This window comes from Arvicola amphibius, chromosome 14, assembly GCF_903992535.2.
Source record: "Arvicola amphibius chromosome 14, mArvAmp1.2, whole genome shotgun sequence".
In the NCBI taxonomy this organism is placed as follows: domain Eukaryota; kingdom Metazoa; phylum Chordata; class Mammalia; order Rodentia; family Cricetidae; genus Arvicola; species Arvicola amphibius.
This window is the reverse complement of record NC_052060.1, coordinates 8,462,967-8,483,669: the sequence shown is the minus strand read 5'-3', so window position 1 is coordinate 8,483,669 and position 20,703 is coordinate 8,462,967. Positions and strand designations below refer to the sequence as shown.

Sequence of the window (20,703 nt, the reverse complement as noted above, 5' to 3'; positions counted from 1 at the left end):
GAGAAGACTCAGGAGTTAAGAGCACTTACTGCTCTTGCAGAGGACAAGAGTTCAGTTTCCAGCACTTAGGTCAGGCAGTTCACAACCACCTGTAGCTCCAGCTCCAGTAGATATGATACCCCTCTCTGGTCACACACACACACACACACACACACACACACACACACACAAAAGTAAAATAAATCTTTAATAACTATACACACACACACATATTAATTTAAAGAAAGAGCATCAGTTGAATTCCAAAGCAAAGAGCTCCTGAGTTCTGAAGACAGGAAAAACCTGTTTCAACATGACACCATCCTCCAGACTTTGGTTCTCCCAACCCTCCCTTGGGAAAAAGGAATAAACTTACCTTTCTCATTCATGGACCCAAACATTCACTTAAAGAAAAGTTTGCATGGTATCTCATGCCCGCAATTCCAGTACTTGAGAGACTGAAGCAGGAGGACTGCCACAAGTTTGAAGCTAACCTGGACTACAGAGTGAGACCCTATATCAAAAATGTAAAAAGCCAAAGTTCCAGGTAGGCTCTCTGAATTGAAGACATCTTAAAAGGAAATGTTATTTTAGCTACTAAGACAAACCAGACAAGCTGAGAGGCTGAGGCTATGGCGCAGTAACAGAGCACTTGCCTGCTGTGCAGGGGCCCTCAGTGGAAACAGGAGAGATGAACTACTGTCAGAGCTGTCGTTCTCTTCCAAGCCTCCTACTCTAGAAATACATTCACAAGCTTCATTTTATTTCTTCATTCCAGGCCATGACTGAACACTGACCAGGGACTCCAAATAAAACAGTGTAATCAACCAACCTCCTTTAACTCATTGTGTAGAAAGACAGAAAAGCAGGTCACAGGACAAAGTGTTACTGAATACAGTCAGACAATCAGCCAAACTCTCTTGAAAAAAAATTAAAAAGTTCCGAGAAGAAAAGTAAACAAAACCCAGGCAGGGTTGCACATATCTCTAACTCCACGAGAGGATACAAGGGGCAGGCCTGAGAAAGAAAAGATGGATCAGTTAGTAAAGTGAAGAGCTGAGTTCAGATCCTTAGCACTCACATAAAACAAAAAAAGCAACAACAACAGAAGCGGGATGCAACCCTGTGTCTGTAATCCCAGCACTGGGGAGACACAGAAGGTATCCTGGAGCTGGCCTCCACCAGTAGGCACACACGCCCCTAGAAAAAGTTAACTTCATATAACATATGTGGACACCATAGGCAGGATTTAAGTTTTTTTATTTTAATTTTTTTACTAATTGTGTATGAGCTCATATGGTGTCCACATGAATGGCAGAGAGCAGCTCTATGGAGTCGGTCTCCATCCACCTAACATGGGCTCCAGAAACAAACTCAGGTTGTTGGGTGGGCACAGCAAGTGCTTTACCATGGTGCTACCTCACCACTCCCAAGAGTTAATTACAGTATTTTTGCTTACCCCACCTTAAAGCAACAACTCCGTAACAAAGAAAATGGCAAATAATCCAAAAAATTACATATCTCAAGTTTTTTAAACTCTGTATTGTCCTGCCTCTCACTTCCTAAATACTGAGGTTACTAGTGTGCCACAATGTTCAACTAAAATATGAATCACTAGCATTGATGTGGAATATTAGTTTAAGATGTGCTACATTTGTTTATGCTGTGGAATATTTTTTTTTTTTTTTGCAGTTTTTGTGGTTTTATTTAAACACAAATAAAACGTGCACGTGAGCCATCTACTCATTCTCTTCGCTGCGCAGCCTGGCGTTGGGATTGGTGACTCTGATGGCCAGCTGTGCTGCTCTTTCTACGATGGCTTTTCGGTTCTTGGAGGAAACATTGTGAGCAATCTCAGCACAGTAAGACTTGTTGCACATCAGCAGCACCTCCAGCTCCTTGACGTTGTGGACCAGAAACTTCCGGAAGCCGCTAGGCAGCATGTGCTTGGTTTTCTTGTTGCTCCCGTAACCAATGTTGGGCATCAGGATCTGGCCCTTGAATCTTCTCCGCACCCTGTTGTCAATACCTCTGGGTTTCCGCCAGTTCCTCTTAATCTTGACATATCGATCTGACTGGTGCCGGATGAACTTCTTGGTCCTCTTTTTGACGATCTTGGGCTTCACCAGAGGCCGGAGGGCAGCCATGATGCCGCAAAGGAGATGGCAGCCACCTCGCAGGTAGCGCCGAGGAAGAAGGAAGGGGCCTGTGGAATATTTTTTAATTATGCAAAGATGTGTTGCATTCTCTTATGTTGTATTTGTTTAACACTGTAAAGCTATGTTACCATCTAAAACACCTGACTGGTCTAATAAAGAGCTGAACGGCCAATAGCTAGGCATGAGAGAGGGATAGGCAGGGCTGCCAGGCGATCAGGAGGAGAGAGAGGATAGGGCTGGAGAGATGGCTCAGCGGTTACAAGCACTGCTTGCAAAGGTCCTGAGTTCAATTCCCAACAACCACATGGTGGCTCAGAATCATCTGTAATGAGATCTGGGGTCTTCTCTGGCCTGCAGGCATACATGCATGACATAATAAAGAGAGAGAGAGAGAGAGAGAGAGAGAGAGAGAGAGAGAGAGAGAGAGAGAAAGAGATAGATAGAGAGAGAGAGAGAGAGAGAGAGAGAGAGAGAGAGAGAGAGAGAGAGAGAAATGGAATAATTTAAGTTAGAGAAGCTGGCTAGAAACAAGCCAAGCTAAAGCAGGGCATTCATAGAAGAATAAGTCTCCATATATTTATTTGGGAGTTGGATGGCAGACCCCCAAAGAAGTTTTTTTTTTTTAAAGCAAAAACCTACACATTAATATGCACCATAACAGTCCAGAGACAAAATGTAACCTGTTTAGCCAAAAAGAAACTTCTTTCTGTCGGGCGATTGTGGTGCACACCTTTAATCCTAGCACACGGAGTGCAGAAGCAGGTAGACCTCTGTGAGTTCGAGCCAGCCTGGTCTACAAGCGCTAGTTCCAGGACAGTTAGGGCTGTTACACAGAGAAACCCTGTCTCAAAAAGAAAAAAGAAAAGAAAAACAAACAAACAAAAAAAACAGAGAAAGAGAGAAGAAAAGGAAACTTCTTTTAAAACTGATAACTCACTCAGCAAAATATATTCCAAACTGTTTACCAAGCAGTGCTCAGAAAGAAAAATTAAAATTAAAATTCACTGAAATAATCTATTAAGAATATGCCCGATCATTAAGAGAGAGGGGGCAGTGAAACATAGGTAAAATGAAAGTATATAAGGAGAATACTGGGGCGGAAAGGCTCCAGAAAAAGGATAGGGAGTGATGGATATGAGGGGATGGGGGAAGGCTTACCTAAAATGAAGGACTTGTGAAAAAGCTGTACGGAAACCTATGGTCTTGCAACCCAAAAGAAAAATAGTAGTAGAGCCAGTGACATGAAAAAGCAGGGGAATACTCCAGGTTAAAAGTTTCAGGGGAGATGGGCGTAGATGAGAGAAAGCAGGGAGTAGGTTAGCCAAAACTAAAGATATAAAAAGAGGCCTTATGGAAACCCAATAGTTTGTAAACTAATTTTTAAAATATAATATGGGGACAGAGATATGACTCAGTGATTAAGATCAACTGCTGATATTTCAGAAGACCCAGGTTCATTCAGTTCCTAGCACCATATGATGGCTCACAACTGCCTATAATTTCAGTTCCTGGGATATGATGCTCTCTTCTAACCTCTGCAGGCACCAAGCACACACATGGTACACCTACATACATGCAGGCATAACACTCATACACATAAATTTTTTTATTACTTTATAAATAAAAATTTATAAACCAGTCAAAATTTCCACTTCCTCCCCTCCTCCCACTTCCCTCCCGCTTCTTCACTCACCCTCCAGTCATAAGAGAGGGTAGGGTACCCAGCCCTGTGGGAAGTCCAAGACCCTCCTCCCTCCATCCGGGCTTAGGAAGGTATACATCCAAATAGAAGAGGATCCCAAAAAGCCAGTATATGCAGTAGAGACAAATCCCAGTGCCATTATCATTGGCTTCTCAGTCTGCCCCAATTGTCAGCCACATTCAGAAGTAAGTGTGTGTGTGTGTGTGTGTGTTTGAAAGGGCATTTGATCAGGGATACCCTGCATGAATACTGCTCACAGAAAACAAGGACTTTAATTAGAATCTCAGTGCCAGGTATTTGATACCTCCCAACAAGTTATTGATCAGGAAGGCACAAAGACATCTTAAACAACATAGGCCATAGCCATTGCAGTTAGCTGCCTATCATAGCAAAATGGCAACTCCCTTCTGCTGAATACCACCCATTTTGTTTACACCCAATTAATAAATAAATCTCAAACTAGCCAGGGAATTCTCCTTGCTGGCTAGATTCCATAGTGCTAGAAGGCGCTACGAGGACTTCTGGGGGAGAAAAGAATCAAGCAAGTTGTACCCACTGATACAATAGTAGCTTGATGACTATAGGGGTAACCAACTATTTTCTGATTGGATTGGAAGCCTGCTCTAGGGATTTTATGTCTAGTACTGTAAACTTGGTCAAAAGTTGCTGGGTGAGGAGATCACAGGCTATAGGGAGGAACCTATAGGTGTTATTTATACCCACAGATTTGTGCTGTTCTCAACCCTGGTTGGAAAAGCTGCTTTTGGCAGTGGCTAATGCAGAGACTTAAGCTGATAAAAGTGCTGAAAACAAGACTATGAGTACTCAGTCACAGGAGGCCATCCGTGTCAATCTCTGTTGTAGAATATTATTTTAATATGTGTTACATTCGTTTATGCTGTGGAACATTTGTCTAATGATGCTAAGATGTGTTACATCCCTTTATGTTGCATTTAACTCTATGAAGCTGTGTTACTTTGCCCATTCAAAACACCTGATGGTCTAATAAAGAGCTGACTGGCCAATAGCAAGGCAGGAGAAAGGATAGGAGGGGCTGGCAGGCAGAGAGAATAAATAGAAGGAGAAAAAGAAAGGAAGGGGTCAGCCATGGAGTAAGAGTAAAAGAAAGATCACAGAAGTAAGAAAAGGAAAAGCCCAGAGGGAAAAGGTAGACAGGATAAGTTAAGAAAAGCTGGCTAGAAAGAAGCCAAACAAAGGTCAGGCATTTACAAGAAAGAATAAAATTCTATGTGTGATTTATCTGGAAGCTGGGTGGTGGGGCCCCCAAAAGAGTAAAAAGCCCAAAGAGTAAAAGAACAACTAACAACAAACCTCTCCCATCCAAGGCTCAGAGAACAAGGAGGAAGAGTGAGCAGGAAAAACTGAGAGAATGGAAAGAAGAGCTAAGAAAAGCTGTCTTCTACATATAACATCAACACATGGCTGGGTGTGGCGCACATGTCTTTGAACCCAGTTCTAGGGAGGCAGAAGCAGGCAATCTCTGTAAGTTCAAGGCTAGCCTGGTCTACAAAGCAAGTTCCAGGACAGCCAAGGCTACATAGAGACACCATGTCTCATAAAAAAAAAGAACATACATACGTACATACATCAACACATACATGCATCAATTCATAAAAGCTGTGACTGCCTGCACAAAGCCTGCACAAGATCCAGCCAGTCAAAGTCCTGGCATGAGAGCTGGAACAATGGCTCAGTGGTTACGAGCACTTACTTCTCTTGGAGAGAACCTGGTTTGGTTCCCAGCACCTACATAGTGTTCACAAGCCTCTATAACTCCAGTTCCAGAGGATCTGACATTCTCTTCAGACCTCAGAAGTATGTAGATATGCATGTAGACAAAACACTGAAACACACTGAAATTTTTAAACAAATATATATTTTATTAAATTCCAGCATGAACTGGGAACAACTCCCGAGATCCCGCTCTGAGCTGGGGAGCCACTGGCAGCTGGTAGCTGCTGAGGAGTCACTTTTCCTTGGAGATGTGGCTGCTAGTAAGATGCCCACATCCAACACTAATGAGTATATATATGGTCAGCACTAATTGCACTCTGGGAACTACTACCAATATAATAATAATAATAATAATAATAATAATAATAATAATTAATAGACATGAAGTCAAGAGGGAGATCAGTGGAAAAGGGCCTGGAGGAAGTAGGAGGGAAGTAGTGGTGGGTGGATAAGATCTAAATACATTATATATGGAAATTGAAGAGATGGCTCAGCAGTTAAGAGCACTGATTGCTCTTCCAGAGAACCCAAGTTCAATTCCCAGCATCCACATGAACGATAACAACTCTCTGTAACTCCAGTTCTAGGGATCCGATACCTTCTTTTGACCTCCCTGGACACCAGGCACACAGATGATGCATATACATATAAGCAGGCAAGATACCCATACACATACAATAAAGATAAAAAAATCTCCCAAAACACATCATATACATGTATGAAAGTTTCAAAGAATAAATTTTACTCTTTAAAGTTAAGGGAACACAGGCCTTTGATCCCAGCACTCAGGGGGCAGAGGTAGGCAAAGAACATACCTAACACATTTCTTTGCTGAGGGGTACAGTGGTAGAGCACTTGCTTAGCATGTGCAAGACTTGGAATTTGATCCCCAATACCATAAAAAGAAGAAACATTTTCAAGATTGCTAGATTGCTTACTACCATTAACAAGAGAGTGTGTATAAATAATTTCCAACTCAGACAGAGATGAGTGGAGACACAAAACTTAACAAACAGCAATATTAACCTGGAGGTTTTCCATGTGTAAAAACTATAGAATAAAATTCTCTTATACATAATCAAAAGATACCCAAAAGTTTAAATCATTAATCCACAGATAGGAACAAATGGAAAGCTAAGTCTTTAACATGTTCAATAATGCATAATGCATTTAAAGAATAAAAGAAAACTTTCATTTTTGTTCATAATTTCTCTAAGTAACCTTGCCAGTGCTGAGATTACATGATTAAGCCGCTGTGTCCTACTGCTAGTGGTTAGTGTGGTAACATTTCAATTGTATTTTAATAAATAAAGACTGCCTGAAGATCAGAGAGTAAAACAATCCCACTGGTCAGCTTTACAGACTAGGTTATGGTAACAGGCACCTTTAATCCCAGCAGCCACACTGGTTGTCATAGAAACTGGGCAGGGCATGCCTTTAATCACAGCGATGCACTGGAGGAAACAGCTCTCAACACACAGTCTCATTCTGAGATTCCTGGAGGTCGGATCACCATTTCAGATTGAAGTCAAGGTAAGAGCCAGTAGCTGGCTACTTTGCTTTTCAGATCTTCAGGTTGAAACCCAATTTCTCTCTCTGAGGTTTTATTAATTGTGCTTCGGGTTAGTGCTTTTTTTCCCCCTCCTAAAGTTTTCGGTGCTCAAAGGTCATCCTGCCACTACAGCCATGCACATTAGGGTGGCCTGCACTGACACCCAGAGCCATGTTGATGTCGCTAGGGGTCATTTCTGGATCCATGGCCCTGCCACAGCCAGAGTCTGTATTGAGGTATGTGGCTCCTGTTGCCATGGGGGAGGGGGTGTCATGTGATTGCCCAGGGTCTGAACCACCACACAGGGCCAGGCTGGAGCCGGGGGACCATGCTGCTGCTGAGAGGCCTGCATTACCAGCCGGGACCATGGTGACATCTGGCCCCAAGCTGCTATTAATGATCAGGTCTGGAACCGTGAACCTGCAGCAGCTGGAGTCTGTGTGGATGGCGATTGCCCATGTTACTAGAAGGACCCATGCAACCATGTATTGAACCATGCTTGTGCTGAAGTACTGAGGGCCCTGCTGAGCTGGCCCCACCACTCACCAGTCGGGAGTGACACTCCCAACCCCCCGCCCCCGCCCCTACACACACACACACACACACACACACACACACATACACACAAAATCACACACCCCACCTCCTAGGAGAGCTGACAATGAACCTCCCTAGCCCTGGGATAATGGATACTGATGACTCCAGCATGGGAAAGCTGGCCCCACGATGTAGGCCCATATTTCTATATGATATGGCAGCCAGGCTCTAAAGCCATAGGCCACACCTGAGATGGGTCACTTACCCTGCCAGACAGGCTGTCACTAACCTAACAAAAGGTCAGGATGTTGTTTCGCTCCTTTCTTTGTAATTTGGAGGAAGCCTGATAGAAATGCTAATTCAAGCCTATGCTAGCTTACGGAGCAGAGAGGTAGATGCAGAGGTGACTAAAAGCCATTCACCTGGTTACCTAGGAAACAGAATGCTAATGTATTTCCCATCGGTTAAGTTTTGGTATAAAGACTTGTTTGGAGAATAAAATGAGAGGAATTCTTCAGCATGTGAACTCTGGATATCATGAGTGATCACGGAGAATCTCCCTCCCGATAAAGCCATGTGAATTGTGTTTTTTTTCCTGCGCCTCCATACTGGTCCAGAGAGAGATAGTTTATGTTGGGGTCTGGTCAAGAGAAATAACTTAGGATCCAGGCAAGAACTGGACCCCCGACACCACCCTAAAGGAGAACTGCCCCCCCACATTTGGGAACGCTCACTCACCCCTTACCATGAGCACCTGAGTGGGACGGTTCCAGTAGCCCTGGACTGACCAACTCAGCTGCCACCCAGGTACACATCCGGGACTCTGGGTTGGCACTTCCCCAACATCCACCCCATCTACAGCCTGCTGGAGCCTGTGAAGGGACTGGTCCTGAGGAAGCACAGCCATAGGATCTTCATGACTGGGGCAACAGCAGGACACCGGAGAGGAGTGTGAGTGGGGGTCCAGTACTGATGGTTACAAAGTCAGAGGCCTTAAACCTGACCAACTCCTTACACAGCAAACATGTGCAAGGAAAGCTGCTTGGACAAAGGGTCTACTGCACGGTACACAGCAGCAGTTCCCAGTGCCTCTGAGATGAATGAAGGGGGGGGGGGGCAGATAAACGGAGGAGCAAACTGTTTTTCTTTTTCTTCTTTTCATTATTTACTTTTATTCTTTTTTAGCTTTTCTACAAGAGTGAGGGGTGAATACAAAGAGACTGGGATTGGGGTGCATGATGTGAAATTCCCAAAGAACCAATGAGAGAGAGAGAGAGAGAGAGAGAGAGAGAGAGAGAGAGAGAGGGAGGGAGGGAGGGAGGGAGGGAGGGAGGGAGGCAGGCAGGCAGGCAGGCAGGCAGGCAGGCAGGCAGGCAGGCAGGCAGGCAAGCAGAGAGTTGCAGATTTACACCAAGTCTGATAGGTTGTGGGTTGTTTTTGTTTTTGAGGACACACACATCCACACAGTCACAGTTTTTATTTATGGAGTTTAGCACTATGAACTTAACTTGCAGTTGGTAATAGCAGCATAGGCACTACTAAACTAACAGTAGTAAAACAGTTTCTGCCTTTTTTTCAGTGACTTTATTAGAGCCTGCTGTATTCCAGGCTTATTCTGATACATGAGCTCACAAGCATTCACAACTCCAGTTCCCAAGGTCCAGTTTCAGAGGATCTGATACCCTCTTCTGAGCTCTGAGAGCAACATATACATGGTGCACATGCATACATTACACTCATACATATAAAATAGATAAATCTATGATAAAAAACAAAGAGTCACACACACACACACACATGGGGCAAGAGGAATGTAGGCATTCTAGGCCAGCCAGATGAATAGCAAGGTATATCTCAAAACCAAAGATAACTCTATACATCGCAGTGACAATGAGCAGTGCTGTATCTGTCTAGACAGAGCATTTGTTTTACTGGTCTTTTGTTTTGTTTTGATGATTTGGTTTATTTTAACAGGGTCTCCTTATGTAACCCAAGCTGACCTCAAATTCTTAGTCCTCCAACCCACACATCTGTGTTACTCAGAGTTCTCCTATCACACCCTCCAAAGTACCAGGGTTTTAGTGCTGGGACTGATAGACATGTGCCACTGCATTTAATTTTAATATGTTTTCAAGAAAGACAAAACTAGCTGGTCCCTTTGGGGAATAAAAGGCCCAAAGATATACTTCACATAAGAAAAATATTTCTGATTTAAAATCAAGAGAGCTGATAAACTTCAGGCTCATACAAATATATCCAGGGACCACTAAGTAACTTGAACTATTGAGCTGGTGAGATGGCTCATGGGTAAAAACACTTGCCACCAAGTCACATGATGTGGGTTCTACCCCTGGGCCCCACATGGTGAAAGAAGAGAACCAACTCCTCCTACAAGTTATCCTCAGACTGCAATAATTGTGCCACAACATGTATTTGTGTGCACACACATGTGAACATACACTTTCTTGTATGTTTAAATTTTTTATTGATATTTATTGAGCTATACATTTTTCTCTGCTCCCCTCCCTGACTCTCCCCTCCCCCCTTCAATCCTCCCCCAAGGTGCCCATGCTCCCAATTTACTCAGGAGATCTTGTCTTTTTCTACGTTCTACTTCCCATGTAGATTATATCTATATAAGTCTCTCTTAGTGTCCATATGGTTGTCAAAGTTCTCTGGGATTGTGGTTTGTAGGCTGGCTTTCTTTGCTTTATGTTTAAAACCACCTATGTTTAAAAACCACCTATGAGTGACATGTGATAACTGTCTTTCTGTGTCTGGGTTACCTCACTCAAAATAATGTTTCTTAGTTCCATCCATTTTCCTGCAAAATTCAAGCTGTTGTTACTTTTTTCTGCTGTGTAGTACTCCATTGTGTAAATGTACCACATTTTTTTTTAATCCATTCTTTGATCGAGGGGCATTTAGGTTGTTTCCAGGTTCTGGTTATGACAAACAAAGCTGCTATGAACATAGTTGAGCACATATCCTTGTGGCACGATTGAGCATCCTTTGGTTATATACCCAAAAGTGGTATTATTGGGTCTTGAGGAAGGTTGTTTCCTACTTTTCTGAGAAATCGCCACACTGACATCCAAAGGAGTTGTACCAGCTTGTATTCCCACCAGCAATGCAGAAGTGTTCCCTTTTCCCCACAACCTCTCCAGCATAAGTTGTCATCAGTATTTTTGATTTTGGCCATTCTTACAGGTGTAAGATGGAATCTCAGAGTTGTTTTGATTTGCATTTCTCTGATGACCAAGGATGTTGAACATTTCCTTAAGTGTCTTTCAGCCATTTTAGATTCCTTTGTTGAGAGTTCTCTGTTTAGGTCTGTACTCCATTTTTTTTATTGGATTATGTGATCTTTTGGTGTCCAATTTCTTGAGTCCTTTGTATATATTGGAGATCAGACCTCTGTCTGATGTGAACACACACTTTTATGTGTATAAAAGTAAATGTAGCCGGGCGGTGGTGGCGCACGCCTTTAATCCCAGCACTCGGGAGGCAGAGGCAGGCGGATCTCTGTGAGTTCGAGGCCAGCCTGGTCTACAAGAGCTAGTTCCAGGACAGGCTCTAAAAAAGCTGCAGAGAAACCCTGTCTCGAAAAACCAAAAAAAAAAAAAAAAAAAAAAAAAAAAGAAAAGTAAATGTAATTTTAAAGCTGAGTTACTAACAAATGAAGAAATAAATTAATTTTTTTTTGGTTTTTGCTTATTTGTTTTTTAAGACAAAGTTTTTCTGTGTAACAGTCCTGGTTGTCCTAGAACTTTCTTTGTAGACCAGGCTGGCCTTGAACTTAGATCCTCTGCCTCCCAAAGTGCTAGGATTAAAGGTGTGTACCACCACCACCCGGAAAAGAAAAAAATAAATAAATAAAATTTTCAGCAGCTAACTTAAATATATGATTTGCCTTTTGTTTTTTGTTTGCTTGTTTGTTTTGATGGGAGCTTGGGTGCTTTTTTTTTAATTTTGAGACAGTGTTTCACTGTGTAGCTTTGAAACCTGTCCTCCTGGAACTCGCTCTGTAGACCAGGTTAACCTCAAACTCACAAAGATCCGCCTGTTTCTGCCTCCTGAGTGCTGGGATTAAAGGCGTGCGCCACCACCACCCAGCAAATTTAAATATTTGAAACTCTAAAAACAATCTAAAGTATTTCTACCTTAATAAAGGTCCTCTCTCTCTCTCTCTCTCTCTCTCTCTCTCTCTCTCTCTCTCTCTCTCCCTCCCTCCCTCCGTCCCTCCCCCCCTCCCCTCCCCTCCCCTCCCCTCCCCTCCCCTCCCCTCCCCTCCTCTCAAAGCTCTCTTTATCTGCAGTGCTCATGTGCTGCCTTTCAATCAGGACTGCACTGCTCCATTCCTAAGAGACCCTTCTCTCTGGGCACTGGGCAGGTACACGGCACTTTTAAGTGCTTTCGAACTCTGTTAGGATTGCTTCCAGAATTTGTTAAGTTCTGTAAATTCTTATGTTTGATTTCCTGCAAATAAGCAATAACACTAGGGACAGGACAATCTCATTCACTAATAAGTCATTTTTACTACTCTTACTGCCCAAATTGCCTTGAGCACTGTCAGTCACACAGTACTTTGACTGATGATTGGGTCAAAACGTGGGCATTAATGACTGTGGTCCATGCTGAAAGGTGAGATCTGCCAAACAAACAGCTGTGACTGGTAAAACCATTTCCTAGACTACATACAAACTCACTCTAGTGTTCCAATATTAGATCTAAAAATTAGCTCTATTGATTGGTGCAAGCTCAGCTGCAAATGGGAAAGCAGCAGAGACAAGCAGCAATGGACAAAACCAATTGCTGGGTACAGTAAAAGCTGCCTAGTGCCTGGCAGCTGCACCAACACAATTGGCACCAAGCCTGAAGTACAGCTTGTACCTATGTGCTGCCTGTACTCCCAGGTTGACCTTGACCTTAACCTCTGAGCTCCAAGCAGCTTCTGATCTCCAAAGCTGGGTTCCTATACAAGCTGCTAATAGGACCGCGTCTGGTTTCTGAGCAGACTGAGTCTGGCTCTCAGGGCAAAGCACCCAAAACCACTTGATGGCTGAAGAAACAGAAGAGACAAAGGCCCTGGCAAAGAACTGCCTGCAAAGAACAAAGTGGAGATATCAGAACCACCCACTAGCTGTACCCACAGACATGCATCCATACTATGTTGCCCATGGGATTTTATCTGGAATCCCATTCACCTACCAGGATCCTGTCCTGACAGGAGGGTATACCTGCACCTAAACAATCTTGTTTGTATCAGGTTCCCAGACAGAGCCTCCGTATGTATCCAGGGCTCCCTTCATGTACCCTGCCTACCTAATGCTGTCTCAACAGAAGCTAGTGCCTGAAGTCCTTCTGGCAACAGTCACTGGTAACTGAACAATTTAAGAGCAGTCAAGGCAGAGGAAGGGAAGACAAAGATCACAGGAGGAGTAGGAAGCAGGCAATGCTATTAAGGAACCAGATAAAAACTAGCAGAAAAGTTCTAGAGAGCTGGGAAAGTGTTCAGGGCCAAGGGTCTCAGACATCAACCTGAAGAGCCAAGCATTCCAATACCCAAAGGAGCATGGGGATCTGTAGTACTGGCGGTGCCACTTGCCAGTGCTTCTGTCTAAGGACTACCACCACTTGCTGCTATCTATCAGACACTTTGGGAATGCAAAAGCTGCTGGAGCTGCTTGCCTCTCACGATTACCATCCAGGTAGAGGAAAGACCCCCTTAGCAGCTTCTAACTCCAGCTTCTAATGGGTATCCTTAAATTCACTTTATATCCCAGAAAAGATAAGTGTTAGAAGGAACACTGATAACTTCAATTCACCCATTCAATGAAGAGTTTAAAGAAACTAACAGCTTGGGGCTGGAGAGATGGCTCAGCGGTTAAGAGCATTGCCTGCTCTTCCAAAGGTCCTGAGTTCAATTCCCAGCAACCACGTGGTGGCTCACAACCATCTGTAATGGGGTCTGGTGCCCTCTTCTGGCCTGCGGGCATACACACAGACAGAATATTGTATACATAATAAATAAATAAATATATTTAAAAAAAAAGAAACTAACAGCTCATGAATGTGATCATCTATGCATATGAAACACCTCAAAAGTGTGCAAGAGAGTCAAAAGAGAACAATATCAAGGTGAGTTACTGGAAATGTTAGGATTGTTATATCTTTCCTTTTGTTTTCAGACTGAAATCCCAACGGTTTTTTCTAAATTACATACACTGTTACTAAATTTCCAACCAACAAAAAAATTGGACACTTTTAGGTTACAGTGTGTAACCTTAGGTGAGTAATCTAATACCTGTGGTCTCGCTAACCACAGAGAAAGTGAGCCCAAAAGATCTGCTCTGATGAAATGGCAGCCACCAGCTCCAGCTCTAGTCACTGTTCTAAACAATCCTTTCCCATGAGGGCTTTGGCTAAAATTATACTGTCTCAATTATCTTCTGAAAATTCTCAGATCAAGATCCCAAAGTTATAAATTAAAAACTACCCTGGAACAAAACCTTAAGCACCACTAGCACACAAAGACAATGCCCATGGATTCATTCTTTTGTTCATTACCAGGGTTTTTCACAACCTTAGCATTCTTGACATTGGGCCTACAGCAGGTTTACCAGCAGTTCTCTCTGCTGCTTTCCAAATGACAGCTGCCGTCCTCCCTCAGCCCTCAGCTGTAAAAATCAAAAATGTCTACAGATTGCTAAATGATCCCTGAAGAGCAAAATGACCCGCAAACTCCACTGTGCTTGCTATATCTTTCTTTTATTTCTTAAAACTAAACTGTGAAAAGATAAAATGCACACTTATTATTAAGTTCCTTCTAATTTGACAATCCAGAAAAAGAAATAACCCAGCTCTCCTCACAAGCTGGCTGCATGAACCTGAACAAAACAAAGGTCATTAAAAAGTCACCTAAACATAAAGAAACACAAAGTGTTAGTCAGCATCCTGTCAGCATTTATGCTCCCAAAGGGACTTTGCCTGCAATAAGCTTAAGGGGTTTTTGTCCTTCCTCATACTGAGAAAGTCCTACAAAATTCCCTAATATGTACATATGTGCTAATCTGAATTTTGAGGCTATAACTAATCTCGCACCCTTAAAAATACAAATTTGCTAGGCATGGCAGTTCATACCTGTAATCCTAACACAAGAGTTCAAGGCGGCCTAAGATCCATACTGAGATAATGAGTTCTGGACCGACCTGGACTACAGAGTCAAACACTGTCTGAAATAAGTAGAATGGATCTCACATCTATGATTCCAACACCCAGCACTAGGACCTGAAGGTCAAGGTTATCCTGAGTTCAGTCAGTTTGAAGCCACACAAGCCTGATGATCAGAATTCAATCCCTGAAACCCACAGTAGAATGAGAGAACTAGCTCCTGAAAGTTGTCCACAAACCTTCACACAGGTGCCAAGATGTGCATGCCCATATACACCTCTCTCTCTCTCTCTCTCTCTCTCTCTCTCTCTCTCTCTCTCTCTCTCTCTCACACACACACACACACACAAGATAAATACATTTTTAAATAAAATTAAACAATGTTCTTTCTTGATCTTACATGAAACACTTGCTGACACTTTATGGTCAAGCACAGTACTGTATTTTTTTTAATAATTTTTTTCAAATATTTATTTATTTATTATGTATACAATATTCTTTCTGCGTGTATGCCTGAAAGCCAGAAGAGGGCACCAGACCCCATTACAGATGGTTGTGAGCCACCATGTGGTTGCTGGGAATTGAACTCAGGACCTTTGGAAGAGCAGGCAATGCTCTTAACCGCTGAGCCATCTCTCCAGCCCCACAGTACTGTATTTTATATCACTAGAACCTTTTTTTTTTTTTTTTTTGGACAGGATCACGTGTCCCAGGCTGGCCTTGAACTCATATATAGCAAAGAATGACCTGGACTTCCTAATCCTCCTGTTCTACTTCCAAGTGCTGGGATTACAGACGGGCCGCAGCACAATGCCCAACTAAAGTTACTAGGGATTGGACCCAAAGCCTTTCACATGCAAGGCAGGAAGGAGCTCTGCCACTGAGCCACATCCCCAGACTCCATTATAGCTTCTTAAAGATCTCAAAAGAGCATGGTGTGGTAGTGGAGGTAGTACTTCTCTAATCCAAGCAGGAGATAAGAGAATCAGGAGTTCCAAGCCACCCTCCACTACACAGTGAATTTGGAAGCAGCCTAGCTACATGAAACTCTCTCTCAAAAAAACAAACTATGGGTCAGCAAGATTGTTCAAAGTACAAAGGCACTTGCCACCAAGCCTGACAACCTGAGATCAAGCCCCAGGACCTGTAAAACAGAAGGAGAAAACCAACTCCTACAAGTTGTCCTCTTATCTCCACACGTGTCACAGCATAAGCACAGATAGATACACACACACACACACGGCATGAGCACACTGATACACACATATACACAAAATAAACAAATTTAAAGCAATTTTTAAACAAAATATAAAAAAGTTCTCAAAACATCATTATCTCTTATTCAGTCAAAATTATTTAACTGATAGATACTAATCATCTAGACATTACAGATATTAAGTCAAAGATAACAGAAAAGTAATTTAATGATTAGCATCTTTGAAACATCTCAAATCGCTAACTTTTCCTCCAGTTTAGTAGTATAAATTCTTGAAGAAATCTACCACTTAGCTACTACCTTTATTACATGATGATCAGATTGTTTTCCTACACTGGAACCACTGTAAGTACACACAATGATTAATAGCTGCCCTGCGTAAGTAGCTGGTAAAGACCAAATGAGACATTACTTACTTAAAAGAAGGAAATTTATTAGATCAAAGAAGATGGCATAACAAAGAACTAGGAAGTGAGAAACCCACCAGTCCCTTTCGGCTGAGCCAGGGGTAAGCAGTCTTTAATTAGACTTGTCTGTCATCTGGATTTGAGAAATGCCCTGATTTCCATGAAACACTTAAGAATTACACAAGTCTTATCAATACCCAAAGCAGGTTACTCTACTGTATAATTATCACTACTAGATTCAACCTTATAAAACTTCTATTTAAAGGAGATTGGGGGAGGGTGGTAGCATGTGGGGACAGAGCATACAGCCCTCTGTGGGATTCTGTCCAGTCATCATTTCTTCTCCTTTTTTTAAAATTTATTTTATGTGCACTGGTGTAAAGGTGTCAGATCCCCTGGAACTGGAGCCACAGACAGCCGTGAACATGTGGGTGCTGGGAACTGAACCCAGGTCCTCTGGAAAAGCATCCAGTGATCGCAACCGCTAATCCATCTCTCCAGCCTGTTATCCTTTCAATATAGTATAACTGCCATTAGTTTCAGCCCCACATTGTCTCTTGAGAGAACAGTCAGATGAAGTAAAAGCTTCTGGAAGCCGGACAGTAGTGGTGCACGCCTTTAATCCCAGCACTCAGGAGGCAGAGACAGGTAGATCTCTGTGAGTTCAAGGCCAGCCTGGTCTACAGAGGAAGTTCTGGGACAGGTTCAAAAGCTACAGAGAAACCCAGTAGAGAGGAAAAAGCTTCTTCTAGAAATTTCCTTCATGCGGTGGAAGGAGAGGACTGGCTGACAAAAGTTGTCCTCTGATCTTCAACCTGGCACCATGATGCCCATTCATGACCATGGACACACACAAGAAACAAGATAATAAAAACTGAAAAGTGTGAGGTACTTTTCTATGTTAAACTCAATTAATAGTTTGATTTAGCCATTCCATGACGTATATTAAACATCATGTACCCCATAACTACATTCTGTCATCTAAAGACAACAAAGATTTACTCGATAGTCTCCTTTCTTCCTCAACCCATACTTTCATGTGTTATCTTCCAGTCTTGCATATTCTCAAGCTAAATTTGACCTGTCCTTCAAAACTCGTTCAACTCCACCTCATCTGTAATAGTCCTTCAATAACACCAATGCAACCTTATCTTCCTCTCTAAAACTGAAACCACATAGGATCTGTCCTCGTTTGCTTTGCTGTCATGCATTATATGACCTTTCCGTGAATCCCTGACTTCAGATAGACAATACAAGATAGTTCCATTAAGAAACATGTTGCTAGCCTGGTGGTGGCACATGACTTTAAACCCATCACTCAGGAGGCAGAAGCAGGTGGATCTCTGAGTTAGAGGATAGCTAGGTCTACAGAGCAAGTTCCAAGACAGCCAGGGCTACACAGAGAAACCCTGTCTCCAAAAACAAAATGAAAACAACAACAAAACAATCATGTTGCTGAGATGGGGGTAATTCCAGTAACAGGAGGCTTAGGCAGGAAGTTCTTGAGTTCAAAACTAGCCAGAGCTATCTATATAAGAAGAAATAAATAAATAAATAAATAAATAAATACCTTAAGACAGTTCAGCAGTAAACATTACCTGCCTAGCATGTATTAAGGTCTGATTCAGTCCTCAAGACCACAATGCACTTTAGTTTATCTAAGTAAACTCCGCAAAGGTTGCACACACATGAAAACACTCTAATTCTCAGAATGTGTCCCCATCCTTAAGCAATGCATGACTGCTAGTATTTCCACGTTCGCCTTGGCCTTCAGAACAACAACAACAAAAAAAAAAATAAACTGTGGTCCTTAAGAACAAGAACCACATATGCTTTCACCTCAACTCTAGGGCATCCAGCAGAGAACACTGTATGCAGACAGCATTTGGTTATATTAAACACTGATAAGCTTCAATTTACAAGTCAGGTCTAACAAGCAATAAATCAGAGTAAAAACACCAACAAAGATGATCATGCATCTAGCTAATGCTTAGGAAAAAATACCTAAAAAGCTTTTAAATCATCTCTTTGAAGTAAAGACTTCAGGTAATCAAAAGAAAGACATTTAGATAGTATGTCTTCTCACTCTGAAAGGCAAATTGGTGAATGCACTTACAGATCCAAAGGCTAACGTTGTAATGTCTTAACAAGGCATCAATCACATTCAATAACATGTCATCAGTATTACACACACAGTGGCTGAATTCCAGACTCCTTCTCTGTAGTAAGAGTTCTAGTATCTGCCGGGAAAAATAAGATATCCATTCTTTCCCAAACTGAACTATGGCAGACAGCACATCAGCATACAGCAAAGGCAGCAAGTGAAACCAGTCAGCAGTAGACGTAGCTAATTATGAAGTTGGGGGTGGAACAAGCAAGACAGGAAATGTCTTCATTGCCTCAATAGCACAACTTTTAAGTGAAGTCCTTATTCACTGGACTCCATTTGTGCTAAGAAATAAGATAGAAACATAAACTTAGTAAAGCGAGGTGCAGTGGTACACACTTTTAATCCCAGAACATGGCAGAGACGGGTGGATCCCTGGGAGTTAGAGGCCAGCCTGGTCTGAATAGCAAGTTCCAGGGCAGCGAGAACTACACGGTAAAACCCTGATGCAAAAAGCAAACAAACAAAAAGAGTGTACTAAAGACACCATAAATATAAATTATAACATAGCCACCCATTTTAAGAAGGAACCTCGACAACCTCCAAGAAAAAAGAACTATAATTCTTACAAAGACAATTAGTCAAAAGCATGATTAACACCTTGCCAATCTCTCCACAGTACTACACTCTAACTCAAAGGAGCTTCTTCTGGTTTATGGATGCTAGCTCGAGCTAGCATGCTGCGGACGCGTTTTCTTCTCAAACCGTAGCCTGACCTATTGACTGACAGCCAGGCAGAAACCAGTGAGAACCAGTTTTTTTTTTTTTTTTTTCATTTTTCAAGACAGGGTTTCTCTGTAGCACTGGATCCTGTCCTAGAACTCGCTCTGAAGACCAGGCTGGCCTCGAACTCACAGAGATCCGTCTGCCTCTGCAGACCGAGTGCTGGGATTAAAGGAGTGCGCCACCACCGCCCGGCTGAGAACCAATTTTATAGCAGAGGAAAGCAGCCCCCAACATTATGTTCTGTATTTTTTTTTTTTTTTCTGAACAGAAAGAATGAAGAGGTGGGCTGGGGAAGTGGAGCTAAAGACACTGGTAGCGTGACATCTAAAATAAACTAAGTAGAAACAGTACGTCCTGCTTTCTTCCTAAAGCCATTTCCTTCGATAGCAACAGGGAGCGCAGACGGTCTGCAAGTCATTGGTACACCGCTATTTTCACTTTCACAAGAACCCACAGAACACTGAAGAACACAACCTCCCTCTTCCCTGCTCCTTTCCAAACCTCCTCTTTCCGCACTTCGTCGCCACCTATTAGGGAATCCTCGGCAGTCCGCTATTTTGTCTGAGGATGCGGAAGGGGGAGGATCTGGTTGAGAAGTAGTGGGGAAAGAGGGAGAGGAAGGTGAGACCCAACCGCGAAAAGAGTATTGGGGGAGGGGGGGATAGGTCATCGCGGAAAGGAGACAGGGGAGGGGACCGCAAGCAAACTGAGCGGAGACTTAACGGAGAATTCACCGGGGAAGACAAAAAGATGGGGGTGGTGTTGAAGGGCGGAAGCGAAATAAGGGGCAGGTTGGAGCGGCCGCGGAAATGAGGGCTAGGCAGGAGTGACCGACCGGGGCCCTGACGCCTAGCATTTGCTGCCGGTGCAGGGCGACAGCGGGCAGCAGGTACCGAGGACACCGGTGTCAGGGGAATCACGGGTCTGCAAGGCAGCCCCAGGTTCAGTTACCAGCCTACGGGGCCAAGGATCTACGCGTCGCCGGCGGGCGGGACACACGGGGCTCTTACCGGTAGTTTGGGGCTGACCTCGCCCTTACAAAAGTGGCAGAAGAAACGGTGCGCGGCGACAGCGGAGGCCGCGTCCGCCCCCGCCGCCGAGGCCTCCGCCATGTTTCGCCTCCGCCGCAGATGTCCGAAAGGGCGGCCGGTGGTCCCTCCCCAGGCCGCTACCTCCCGGGCTGCGGTGGCCGCCGCCGCCGCCGCCGTCGCCGCCTCCTCTGTGCGGCCGGCCGCTCCAGGGCCCGCAAGGGTCACGTGAGTCCGCCTGGCCCCGAGAGACCCGCCCGCCAGCGGCCGCGCGACCCGAGGCCCGCCTCCCGGAGGCAGAG

General features: G+C 43.5%; 2 protein-coding genes across 2 annotated transcripts in view; both read right to left on the bottom strand.

Annotated features, from left to right (window-relative positions):
- The window catches only part of Rnf115 (ring finger protein 115), a 64,648-nt gene extending 43,995 nt beyond the window's left edge, over nt 1-20,653 (bottom strand). Inside the window, exon 1 of the mRNA XM_038311748.1 lies at nt 20,384-20,653. Within this exon, the coding sequence (XP_038167676.1) occupies nt 20,384-20,485 (102 nt within the window). The 5' untranslated portion in view covers nt 20,486-20,653. The remainder of the gene's footprint in view (nt 1-20,383) is intronic.
- Nucleotides 1,660-2,141, bottom strand: LOC119801260 (60S ribosomal protein L32). The gene has a single exon (XM_038311749.2). The coding sequence runs from the start codon at nt 2,124-2,126 to the stop codon at nt 1,719-1,721; it is 408 nt and encodes a 135-aa protein (XP_038167677.1). The 5' UTR covers nt 2,127-2,141; the 3' UTR covers nt 1,660-1,718.
- Nucleotides 20,654-20,703: the final 50 nt, after the last annotated feature.